At 38.2% G+C, this 12,719-nt stretch overlaps 2 protein-coding genes across 2 annotated transcripts; both read right to left on the bottom strand.

Moving 5' to 3' along the window:
* Positions 1-2,147: 2,147 nt before the first annotated feature.
* LOC141788804 (5-hydroxytryptamine receptor 3C-like) lies at positions 2,148-5,114 on the bottom strand. Its single transcript, XM_074667880.1, has 8 exons — positions 4,920-5,114; positions 4,760-4,837; positions 4,175-4,281; positions 3,823-3,992; positions 3,607-3,707; positions 3,250-3,490; positions 2,506-2,722; positions 2,148-2,400 (listed from the first exon to the last, which is right to left on the bottom strand). The coding sequence occupies exons 1-8, from the start codon at positions 5,112-5,114 to the stop codon at positions 2,148-2,150; spliced, it is 1,362 nt and encodes a 453-aa protein (XP_074523981.1).
* A 2,028-nt stretch (positions 5,115-7,142) lies between these two features.
* On the bottom strand, positions 7,143-11,657 carry LOC141789346 (5-hydroxytryptamine receptor 3C-like). Its single transcript, XM_074668724.1, has 10 exons — positions 11,582-11,657; positions 11,355-11,409; positions 10,025-10,188; positions 9,773-9,817; positions 9,388-9,494; positions 8,719-8,888; positions 8,427-8,590; positions 7,869-8,079; positions 7,588-7,773; positions 7,143-7,426 (listed from the first exon to the last, which is right to left on the bottom strand). Exons 1-10 carry the CDS (start codon positions 11,606-11,608, stop codon positions 7,143-7,145), a joined length of 1,413 nt encoding a protein of 470 aa, XP_074524825.1. The 5' UTR covers positions 11,609-11,657.
* Positions 11,658-12,719: the final 1,062 nt, after the last annotated feature.

Genomic DNA, 12,719 nt, shown 5'->3' with positions numbered 1-12,719 from the left:
TTTATACCCCCCACTCATGTTAAATCACTTATTCAAATTTAATCAAATTATAATCAAAGAAAATACTCAATATTCAATACTTATTTGATCAGAAAATGTACAATCTAAGCAGGGACTTTATTTTAGTGCTTCATAATGTAAAGACACACTAGTGTACTTCACATTCTTTAAGACCTGGAGTAAAAAAACGAGTAAAGAAAGCAAACAGAGGACCTTTAACAAGATGTTAACCGGGTAATTCTAGTTCCTCGCCTTTAGGGTGTGAAAGACTTAGTATGGTCCAAACATTTTGTTGAAAGATTTATTGTACACAATGTTGACAACACAGAAAAAAACATAGGCTCTACAAAATTTAATAAAACACAAGATGCCCTTACTTGTGCTTATAGTTTAGCTATTATCATTGCACAGTAACTGTAAGCCTCCGTCTCTATTCGTCTCACTTTCTGCATCTCCCTCCATCCCTTTTTACACATGGTTGAGGCAGATAGTTCCTAAACCTGAGTCTGGTTCTGCTTGAGGTTTCTGCCTGCTCCAACATTGAAAAGAAAGTTTGTACTTGCCAGTGTAACTTGCCAAATGCTGCAAAGTGCTCTTCTCACGGTGGATCAAGATTAGGTCAGACTGAGGTTTCAGTTTTACCAGATCCTGGTTCTGATTTTATTACTTTGAATTAAATATAACAAGAACAAACGGCCTCAATTAGTGAGACATTAAGGCTCTTAAAAATCAACTTTCACATTGATTAGACTTTTTTTCTTCATCAAACATCCCTCTTTTATTAGGATACATTAAGGAAAATTGCAAACCTAGAATATTCTAATAAATAAAAGAAAAATATCACAGACCATTAGAATATGAATAATTACCAACATGCATAAACTTCACAAACCTCCCTGCTGGTGACTAGACAGGGTCAAAAAGGTGTAACCCCTTCATCACAAATCTATCCACTATATGTAGACTTTCCTCCACCTCCTCCTCACTCATCTCACCCTTCATTGCCGAAGTGAATAGAATTTCAGGACAGGGACTCTCCTAGGAACCATGGGTGGATGAGAGCTCTCTGAACTGAAAAGTATTATCTTTGTAATATCTGACATATTTCCTTTTACTCTGTATTTGAGCGTGAGCTCAGCTGTGTTGAGTACCTGAGTAAAATTAGTTGTTACTACTAACTACTAACGGAGCATTCGCTCAAACTTGTGCTCTGTTGACCTAAGTGTCATAATGTGCTTGCTCCCTCCCTGCTTTAGCCAAACTTTGTTTGTTGTTGTTCCACGAGTATTGAAAGTCATATTCTGATGACTTTATTGAAATGCTACGCCATGGAAAGTACGGTTGCGCCTTCGTGGCAGGTCCTGGTGGATAAAAAATAACTGTGGACTGCAGAATTCTCACTGAGTCTTGAAATGCACTTGCCTTAATGGATCCTTGAATCCCTGAAAATGTGGAGCTGCTTCTCGGTACCCAAGCTTTATTGGCACTTTGTAACTAGCACAGAAAATAGTACGGCTGGGACTTGCCTTTTTTTTTTTAATAAAGAATATTCGTTTTTAATGAACATTTATAATGAAGTGGTACTTAATAAATAAAGTTGGCTGACTTATATGAAAAAGAATTTGAAGAGTGAGCTACTACACTTCTCACAGTAAGCCAAACTATCTGATCTCATAAATGAAGGAAAGAAACAACATATATAACTGCCGACATGCTTTTATCAATTAATGTGACATCTATTGATATAGGTTTAAAGAACAGGAGATGATCAATTGAGATAAATTCTTTTAATCACATCAAACACACAACAGACAAGAAAAATGGAACAAATAGAAACCTAAATGGAAATCTCATAAAAAACAGGCACACATGGAGAAAAGATTTGGGCAGTTTAAAAAGTATAAATAAAAAAGAAAGCCAGACAAAATGTAACTAAATCATTACATACCCTGAATATAAAGTAAATAGGAGGATCTGGAAAGTTTATGATCTATTTTAGGTTCAGTGCTCTGTTCCAGCAAAACAATGCATATAGTGGTGTAGTAAGACATGATAGCAATTTAATGGTCAAAGATGATTAGAAAATAAAATGACAAAAACAAAAAAAATGATGAAATCAAAACAAAGTAGAGAATATAACTAAGATACTAGGATACGGAGTATGACCTGAGCCAGATAACAGTCATTGTTATAAAGCTGACTGATATGAAGAGGATGTAGAGGCAAAACAGCAGGCGGTCTATGACGAAACCCACCTGGATCCACTCCTCTGAGCTTTGGTTTCCATCCTCCTGAAGCTTCAGCTGAAGACTAATGTCCCGAAGCTCCCTGCCCAGACTCCTCAACTCCTGCATGGTCTTTTCTTCATCCAGAGGTCCTTCCTTCTCTGGAGTCTCGTGTCTCTCAGACACCAGAGAGGACACATTTATTTCTACAGTGAGGAATCAAAGGCGGACATGACTGAAATGGTGATGGACTTGAGTAAAACCACAACTCAGGTCTAACAACCCACCCTGTGCAGCAGGATTCTGGATGACTGTGTCCTCTGCAACCCTGGGTTTCGGAGGAAGCAGCACAAGGCGGCCCAGGATGTGGAGAACAAGCACTCGGATGAAGTGAGGGACCGAGGGATAGTGAGCAGAACCGCATAGTAGGTTGGTGATGAAGATGGTCTCCAGTAAACTCGCCACCATCATTGTCAGACACATGGACAGGAACACATCTAGGATAATATAGAGAAAAGTTTTGAAAAATTCCCATTCACAAAGCAGCTTGTAAATAAAAATAAATATATCCAGGCTAAAAAAAGAAGATTATTCATTAACAGTATTGTAATTTTCAAACTGGCATTCAGCTAGACACTGATGTATTGCTGTTTCTGGTAACCATAAATGAAATGATTGGCCTATAAATTTATTTTTTATCCGTCCTCTTCCTTTTTAATCTGTCAATGTGTCTGCCAAGTGCTGGAAAGATGGTATCTGTATCTCTGTATTCTGTATCTCACTTCATGTAGCAGAAATGTGTCACTGAAGACAGTATCTGGCTGCAGCTGCATGTGAAAGTGGAACATGCTAAAGCACTTTGTTCCTTTCAATACCATAGAATAAATGATGAATTATAACTTGAAACAAGACGGAGAAAAAACATCAAATAAAACAGATGTAGATTTAAATATGAGAATGTATAATCTTGTTGTTGCCACATTTCTTAGGACTTTAACATGGGTTGAAGTAGTTATCAGCTGACTTATGAGAGGGATGGTGTCTCCTGTGATGGGCAGCATGTCGTTCATGCTGAGGAGGAAGACTGTGTAGCCCAAGATGAGAGTCATCTTAAACAAGGAGCGATCAACACTCTTTGGAGGCAGCAGGAAGCTGAAGAGGTCGACTGTGATGAGGAAGCAGCTGGGGATCAACAGGTTCACCACATAGAGGGTGGCTCGGCGCCTCACTGAGACCTGGAACAGAGCCAGAGTCAGACAGTCAACCTTGTAACCCATTTTTCTTTTACTTTAAGATTCGTCCTACAAATGTTTCGTCTTACAAAGAAGCGAATCTCTTGGTAATCGTCTCCCAAAGATGTTGGAAATTGAAATATCTTCACTTTGATTCCAACCAGTTCCCATTCCCCCATGGTGGACATCATCTTCAAAGACCACTTTGACATTTCTTCTACTGATGAGTGGCCAACATGAATGGCTGAAACTGCCAGAAAGACTCAATATTAACCAACTTCTGTCCACATTATGTAAAAAAACACCCATTTAATTAAAAAATTTCAACAATGTGATTCTGGGAGTTTTAAGGTGTTTCGACTTACTAGTGTGTAAGTAGGAGTTGAAGCTCAAGGTACAATTCTGGATGTCGAATGGAAAAGTATAAATGTCGAGCCTGCAGGAGCTGACCACCCTGACAGGCTTTTGATCAATCACAAGACCATCAGAAAACAGGTAGCTGTACGGGACATAGGGAGCTGTGTTTTTCCCCATACTAAGAGAAGAGAAGACACAAGTGTACAGTGCAAGTCTGAGTGATTGCTTTGGATGTATTCATATTTATTTGTAAAGCTGTTGGTGAAGTAATATGAATGATGAAGCTCAGGCAAGTATGCCATGAAAGAGAATAAAATAAGCACACAGCTAATACTACCCTAGAGAGTCAAAGGTACTCACAATTCATTGATGACTATGTCAGGCACCCAGAGCAGCTTTCTTGGAATTGTGATCCAATGAGAACCACATTGTTCTGGATCCCAGTTGACAAACTCATTTTTCCACATCTGCAGCATGAATTAGAAAAATGCTACACATCACTGAGCATGTACAGAATGAACTAGCAGATTTAAGATGATTTTTATTTACTCTGTATGGTAACAGATTTGACCAGTCAGGATGTCTCTTTTCAGTAGAATACAACAGTTGCATTAATGTTTTCATTCATTTTAACTTGAAGAGTTTTTTTTTCCAAGTAATCTAGTTCTGAAACACTTCATTTTAACTGCTGTCTCTTCAAGACTCCCACTCCACCAGCCCCCTTTCCTCTGATTGGCCAGCTCTCTGGAGGCCTGTTGGGGCAGAGTTATTGGCAGACCTTGGCATTTGAAGCCTGCTTTTCTCTTGTGAAAATCTTATGAAGATCTTCCATTTTCAGCCGTTTGCAGATAGATTCAGGGATTCGAAAGTTAAATTATGTTATTTATCAAAATTTTGTGATTGTTTCTAGTAACTATGAAGATCTTAGTAAGAGAAAATACTTACTAAGGTTTGCCAAATATATGTCGTCAGGAGTTGGGCCTTCTCATCCTGAAAGGTAACAAACACATTGTTGGTCACTGTCTTTTTAACAGATATTTGGTGACAAAGTTTGCTGATTAGTTTTTGTTCAATTTAACATAGTTTGGTTTTAGGGTAATTTGACATCTCTCACCACCCCCAAAATGCCAACCAGGACAAAATGGATGGTAATGTTGGTTTGGGTTGATGTATCCATGACAGGTCTAATGGAGCTTAGATTGAAGACAGGTCTGAGAGCCTCCAGCAGAGAGGGCGGGTCAGGTCGAGTGCAGTTCAGCATAACTGGACTGCAAGGAGCTGCATGGGGAGGAAAAACCATGGTCAGTCTAATTATTGGATACCTTCATTGGCTGCACCAGTTAACAGATACAACAATAAAAGTCTAAAAAGGAATCAGTAGACTAAATCTCCATAGAGGGGCAGTTAAAGGATAAGTTTGGTTTATACAGCTTTTACATTGTTTATAGAATGAAGTAGAACAAAATACTCACCCAGAAGGCTTTCCTGATCCAAGCAGTGCTTCCGGAGATATTCAGATCCAAAATCGTGCAGCGGACGTCCGTATAATGGGATCCATCGTGGCATAGACAGCACCGCTCCTAAAACTGCATTAATCGTCCAAAAACTCATGTTTTTCACCAATATTCCATCATGGTCTGCTCTGGGTTGGTCCTCTGCGGCAGTCTGTGTCACTTCAGTCTGTGTCGTCCGCTGCACGATTTTGGATCTAAATATCTCCCAAAGCACTGCTTGGATCAGGAAAGCCTTCTGGGTGAGTATTTTGTTCTACTTCATTCTATAAACAATGTAAAGGCTGTATAACAAAACTTATCCTTTAAGTTACATTTACTCATGGATTCCTTAAGCAGAGTCCCTGTCTACTTTTAAGGATGTCTGAAGACTCATCTGTTGAGGGAACACTTAGGCAGACGCAGAATGAATCAGAAAGTCTTAATACTCTGAATACTTAGCAGTGCAAAACTCTACTTCTGGCACTAGATGGCAGCACCTGTGGCCAAACTTGACTCAACTTGAAGCACTTTGTTAAGGTTTATCCCTCCAGTCTAAACTCTTGCTTGTGTTGTATGTTGCTGTAGACAAAAGCATCTGCTTAATGAAATTGTAGAATTATAGAACTATCAATAACTTTAATACCGCTATCGTTCTTTATGTAACTTGAATTTCAACAGTGGCATAATAATTTATAATATATATTCACATTGTTGTGTACTTTGTGTATGTAATTAATTTTCATAGGAGCTGTACTTACCATGCATGAGCAGAGAGATGAAGATGAACAGAACCTTAGAAGGCCTGACTTTGGGCTGGCAGCACTAAAAACATCAACATTGAGTCAAAAGCGGTTGTTAGTTTGGTGGTGTGCTGCTGCTCAGGGCTGTCCTTAAAGTTGCTTTTACACATTTTAGATGACAACTCTGCATGACAATAAAACTGTGAACCAGTGAGGCTCTCGATAACTGACCAAGATAACAACTCCAGCATAAATACCTGCAAGAATGAATCAAGAAAACTGAGAGGCTTTTGTTTCACCTTCCTTTTGGAAACATGGTTTTGCCATGATGTGGTGCGTCACATTTTTTTTTCTTAGTTTTGTTTTAAGTTTTGGAGTTTGTGCAATATATTCTTTAAATTATGATCAATGTTGCTACATTTTAAAGCTATTCTATTGTTTCAATTAGCACAGGCAACAGTTTTTCAGATCATAAATATCACTAAACACTCAGAAAATGTTTATGCTGATCTATCTATTGAACTTTTGTTTAGTTCATTCTGTTTTAGTATGATCTTACTGATCTAATAATTACTTCTACAATTAAGAAATTATTAATTCATTCACTTTTTTAAACTAGGATAGTCTCTGATAGTACACAGAAACATTTAACATTTGCTAAGCTAAGCTCAACCCTCGACACAGTGAAAGTTATTCATATTTTAAGCATCCCTATAACATCTGTGGATAAGCAAATTGAAAAATAATAAGTTAATATATATATGTAAGGAAAAACAATTAGAGGAGCATAATGGAGTTTGAAATAAATGTCAATCAAAGCTGAATGATTTTTTTCAAGTGATTTTATTTGGTATACAGTGGTTTTCTCCATTTTTAATGGCACAGTATTACACAAAGTCTAAGGCTATATCTAGTTAATGAAGTAGAGCTGGTTTAATGTCTTTCAGTACCTTTTCACTACAACTGACAAAGGAATTAAAACTTAAATGTGAGAACAAATATCTGGGTTCCAAAAAGTTTTAAAATTACCATACGATGTTTAATAATCAGCAAACATTTTAGCCACATGCTCTAAGAACGGAACCCCTCAAAAATCTACTGACTGTATGAGTTCACCCAGATAATGATGATGGTAACGAAGCTGACTGATATGAAGAGGATGTAGAGGCCGAACAGCAGGCGGTCAATGATGAAACCCACCTGGATCCACTCCTCTGAGCTCCGACTTGGGACGAGGTGATTCTCCACCCGCTGGCGGATGGCCTGCAGGTCTTTTCCCAGGCTCCTGAGCTCCTGCAGGGTTTTCCCTTCCACATCTGATCGAGTTGCACCTGAAGGGCCATCATCAGCTGTCTTCTTTGGAAACACGGATTTTAGATCTAGTATGAAGGGAAAAGGGTTGAAAAACGCTTACATGGTGTGTACAGATACCAGCAGTCTAAATGTCTTACTTAAACTATGTTCAGATTTACATTTAGGGTGAACAACAACGACTGACTGCAGTGTCCGCAATTTAGAAGAAATGCTCAAAAATATCTACCTATGTCCTTTGGTGTTTTAGGCTTCAGAGGCAGGCAAACAACACATCCCAGAAACTGCAGAACAATCACTCGGACCCAGTGTGGCATCGGGGCAAAATCAGATGATCCATTCAGCAGATTAGTGATGAGGATGGTCTCCAGCAGACTGGCCACCATCAGAGCCAGACAGAGAGAGAAGAAGACATCTGTATAAGAAGACAGACCACAGTTAGTTAAGGTTAGTGCTATAAAACTGTTACTTTGCAGAGCCTGGCCTTGTAAGTTACACAATAACACTGACTTATAAGAGGGATGGTGTTTCCGGTGATGGGCAGCAGGTCATTCATGATGAGGAGGAAGACTGTGTAGCCCAGGATGAGGGTCATCTTGAAGGCTGATCGGTCTACAGCCTGTGGAGGTAGCAGGAAGCTGAAGAGGTCGACTGTGATGAGGAAGCAGCTGGGGATCAACAGGTTCACTACATAGAGGGTGGCTCGGCGTCTCACACTGACCTAGAGAGAAAGAGAGACCACATGCTCAGGTGTGTTGTCCACTTGTCGAGTTTTTGTTAGTAAAGAGGATCAGTTTGTAGTTTCTCTGTATTGATTAAATAACCGTGTCTTCCTCTATTACTTATTGTTCGAGATTACTATTGATCAAAAAGACATCACATACCTCTTGAATGTTCAAAAAAATCATCAGTTTTGATTTTGACATATAATTAAGGAGTAGAATAAATACTGAATGCAAGCATGAAATCTGGTTACAACCAGTTCCAAATACATGTACTGTAGCTGCATGCTATAGGATCTTCAACAGGACTGTGTCAAGTATTCAATCTCACTACAAACCAACCTACATGGAATATGAGCTCGTCAGTGTAAGCAGACTTGTCTTTTCCAACGTATTTTGCCGAGGTGGAAATCTCAAGCAGCTCCCACTCCCCCATGGTGGTCATCACCCTCTTGGAGCTCTTTGTTATGTTTTCTGCAGACTTCCCGAGGACAATCTGAATGTCCATCGCTAAGAAGGACCAAAGTTCAAAATCAAAGCCAATAGGCTTACATGTCAACGATATAGGGCTCAAAGAATTGACAGCTTCATGTTGCTAAACGGGACATTAAATGTCTTTGTCTCTTTGTGTGTCTTACCATAATGAAGGTAGGAGTTAAAAGTCAGGGTGCAGTTCTGAACGTCGAAAGGGAAAGTGTAGATATCGAGGTTGCAGGAGCTGACAACTTTGACTGGCAGAGCATCGTGCACCCTACCGTCACTGTGAAGGTACACATATGGGACAGGGGGGGCTGTGTTTTCATCCATGCTGCAAGACACAGACAAGTAGTGTTAAATTGTACCTTTGAATTATTAGCAGAACAGAAATATCCTCATCTTTATTTTCAAAACAGAGGAGTAATAGGCACGTTCCTTTTGTCAAATAAATTTTAACATATACAACATCATTTAGAGAGATGTAAAATTCACACTCGCAAATCTTACGACTGCTGCTTGTGAAGCCAAATCCTGGTTTTAATTAGTTTCTTTGTCATAGAGCCCTACTCTTTTACAAAATGAGATACAAAAAGACCACATACAACAGCGTAAAACCACAAACAAATGAGCTACTTTGTTGCTCTGGGTGAAATTTCTCATCTTGGTAGTTAACCAGGCTGTTGTGTATTCTTGAAAAATTACTTTTAATATCCTATCCTAAAAAAAATCAAACAGAACACTTATTTAAACTACTCTACCTCCCTGTTATGATCTAGCTTTTTTTTTTCTTTATAAGGAATGCTGTAAATGTAGACATCAGTGGAACTTACAACTCATTGATGACAATATCCGGCACCCAAAACTTGGTCCTTGGAAGAGAAATCTTGTCGCTGCCGCACTGAACTGGGTCCCAACTGACAAACTCATTGTTCCACCACTAAGAACAACAAAGCTGGTATCAGCTCACAGAGCAGAAACAAGACAACTGTGTCATCCATTAGAGTATAATCTCATAAAAAAAGATCCTTATGCTGCGCCTTGTATAAGGACACAAAAATAAGCATTTACTATAAGACAAGTACAACAGGCCTTTCAATACTACAGCTGTAGATAGTGAGACATTGGTATAAAGGTGAGGGGTGCAAATGATGCTGGAATAAAAAGTGTTTTCTGTCACAGGCTGGTTTCAAGACAAATAAGAGCAATGGTACGTACATAATGAAGCCAAATGTAAGTCTCCAAAAGTTGAGCCTTTTCATCCTAGAAGAAAAGAAGAAGTTCAAAAACCATGCATGTTATTATAACAGAGTAAGCCCAGTAGGAGGTTTCAGTGGGACAAATGGAAAAGTGCTTTGTTTCACTTACATATTATAGACAGGATAATACAATATGCTGCTTCTCTCAGGACTCTTTGTTGTGGAAGATCATTTGGAGAATTTATATTACCATTTTTCTTTATTCACTCACCACTCCCAGTATCCCATACATGGTGAAAGAGGTCGTGACCTCGGTGGGGGTCGTAAGGTTCATCACAGGTCGTATGCTGCTTAGGTTGAACAATGGATTCAAAGCCTTCAGCAGGGCCGGTTGATTGGGCTCAGAGCAGTTCACATCAACTGCACTGCTCAAAGCTGACAAGAAGATGACATGAAATTATCAACATGCTTTAGCTCATGTGTTTTTAAACGACACAGATGACCATTTACGAAAAAAAGTGGATTTCAAACTAGATGAAATGTCTGAGCCCTGGCTCTTATTTATCATTAGGATGGAATACAAATGATAACAATGCAGTAACTGAGGTATTTACAATCTCCCCTTGGCTAGAAAATCTAGGACTGTGATATTGTATATGCAGTTGACACACCGCTGTTCATCTCTATTTGAATAATTTTGATCTTTGCATTGATTCCCATTATGGTGGCAAAATTCTGAGAATTTTCAAAGTTGGAAACATTTCATAGGGAAATTTTGGAAGTTGATGGAAATCAATAGGAATCTACAGGATTTTTCTGGGAACGTTTCTTAAGTTTCCTAAGTTTTCTTTGCAAGAAATATGAAATATGTTTGATACATCAAATAAATTTACCTCAGTAGCCTACTTGAATCAAAATTTACATTGACAGGACTTCTAGACTCCAAATCTAGAAATGTAGTCTCAGTGGAAGTATCGGCTTTTGAAGTAGTGATTGATGATGGTCAAATGTGCTTGGAATTGTTTGCACATGTGATTTGTGGTACACAGTTGAATTTGCATTTAATCATGTTGTTTCAACCAAGATCGTTTTTGAAAATGTCAATTAAGTTGGTACCAAAATGGTAACAGGAAAAAACCCTGATATATATATTTTTTAATTTCCCAGATTTAAAAAAATAAATAGATAAAATTATATATAGTTGACAGAAACAAAACCCTAAAAATTACCAATATTCATGAACTAAAATTCCCTTGGAAATTTTTAGGAAACTTTCCCAAAATTAACAGAAAATTTTCCACCCCTCTGCAACCCAAATGCCCATCAAAAAATCTGCAGTTGAAACCTGTTTTTTCTGATTTTATTAAAATCTTCCAAATACAATCATTCCTTTCTCATAGCAAGTTTAAAAAAAACTCATTATGCTGTCAATCACCTGCTATTTTTATCAGCTTTTTGTGCCTTTCTTTGATATTTTTTTAATCACTGTACAAATTTGTTTTAAACACTGGCTAATTCAAAATGCTGCATACATTTGTCCAAATGTAGTTTTAGAATGAGCATTGGGTTCATACTCAGCACTAGCCTTACAAAAATGTTACCTGGTATTAGAGCAAGAAACCAAACCAGGTAGAGACCAGCTGATGGAGGATGACACTAAAATGAAAAAATCATTATGACAGTTTTATAAACATTAAATTCTTTCAGTTGAGGGGTTGATTATAAATCCAAGAAACATCGTTAGTTTTAAAATGAATTCATAATCATGAATTATCTAAAACAACATTTAATTCATATATTAAAAACACCTGATGAGAAGATATTTTACCTTCAGTGTAGTGCCACTGGGTGTCATGACGTCAAAAGATAGATCTTCAGTTCCTCCACAGAAAGCAGTTTCTTCAGTATTGTATATCTGCGGAGGACAAATAATAAAAATCACAGTGCTGAATAAGAACAGTACAGAATTATGAATAACTCACCTGTCAAGCAGAGTCTTGCACTAAATTCAGCTTCAGCGGCCAAGATATACATGGAGCCACTGTAAGCCAATCGTCACGTGGGCAACCCTTCCAGCAAATGATGTGGGAAATGGAAAACCATTGAAGGCAGCTTCTCTCTCTGGGAGTGGTTTTCTACAAAACGAAGGCAAAACCATAGTTAATGTACTCCACCACAGTCTGTGACTTGCAGATGGTGAAAACTGACCACAGTAGCAACGCTGTCACACACATGGGTGTAATGCAAATAGAAAGAGGACAACCACGGAGCGAACATGCTCTGTGGTGACACCCAAAGCCAACATTTTTACCTGTCAAATCAATGTTGTGCATTAAAATGCAACAGGTTGCATGACTTGTCTGAAAATAAGATGTAATCACCCAAAACCGAACAAACCAATCCATGTGTTAGTTATGCAATGGCTGGTAAAGAATTCTTAGGGTTCTAGACCCTGTCAGACCCACAGGAATAGTACAGTCACTGCCTTTGTCTTAAAAAAGCATGAGTTGTAAGAGTCATTATTCTCTGTGTCAGTTCAAAACATTAGCAGGACCATGGCAGAAAGGATGACTGATTGAGATAAGTTAACTAGTATTGACATAGTCATAACCTGTCATTGCAGAAAAAATATACTATATAATTCAAATGCATGCGACTAGCGCGACGACCCAACCATGATTGATTGTGTTACAGAAGTACACAACAAATACAATGTGCATGTATGATACTGAACTCTAAATCTTATGCATTTAACCAAGTTGATGGTATCTCAGCAACACTGGATGTTGGCTTTTTATTTGATTTAAAGTTTGAGGATAAATAGAAATGCTTTTAGTCATGTGCTGATTAATATGCAGGTTTCCGTTAAGGCGTAATTAGGCCTGATAGGAAGCCTGAAACTTTTGTTAAAAAAAACATAAAATACAACGTCTTTACTAACAGACTGTTCTCAGTTTTTACTTCTC

This window comes from Halichoeres trimaculatus, unplaced genomic scaffold (genome assembly GCF_033239565.1).
Source record: "Halichoeres trimaculatus isolate MK-OKI-2021-1 unplaced genomic scaffold, fHalTri1.1 fHalTri1_scaffold_4, whole genome shotgun sequence".
NCBI classification, from domain to species: domain Eukaryota; kingdom Metazoa; phylum Chordata; class Actinopteri; order Labriformes; family Labridae; genus Halichoeres; species Halichoeres trimaculatus.
The sequence above is the reverse complement of the archived record's forward strand: the minus strand, read 5'-3'. Positions and strand labels throughout refer to the sequence as shown.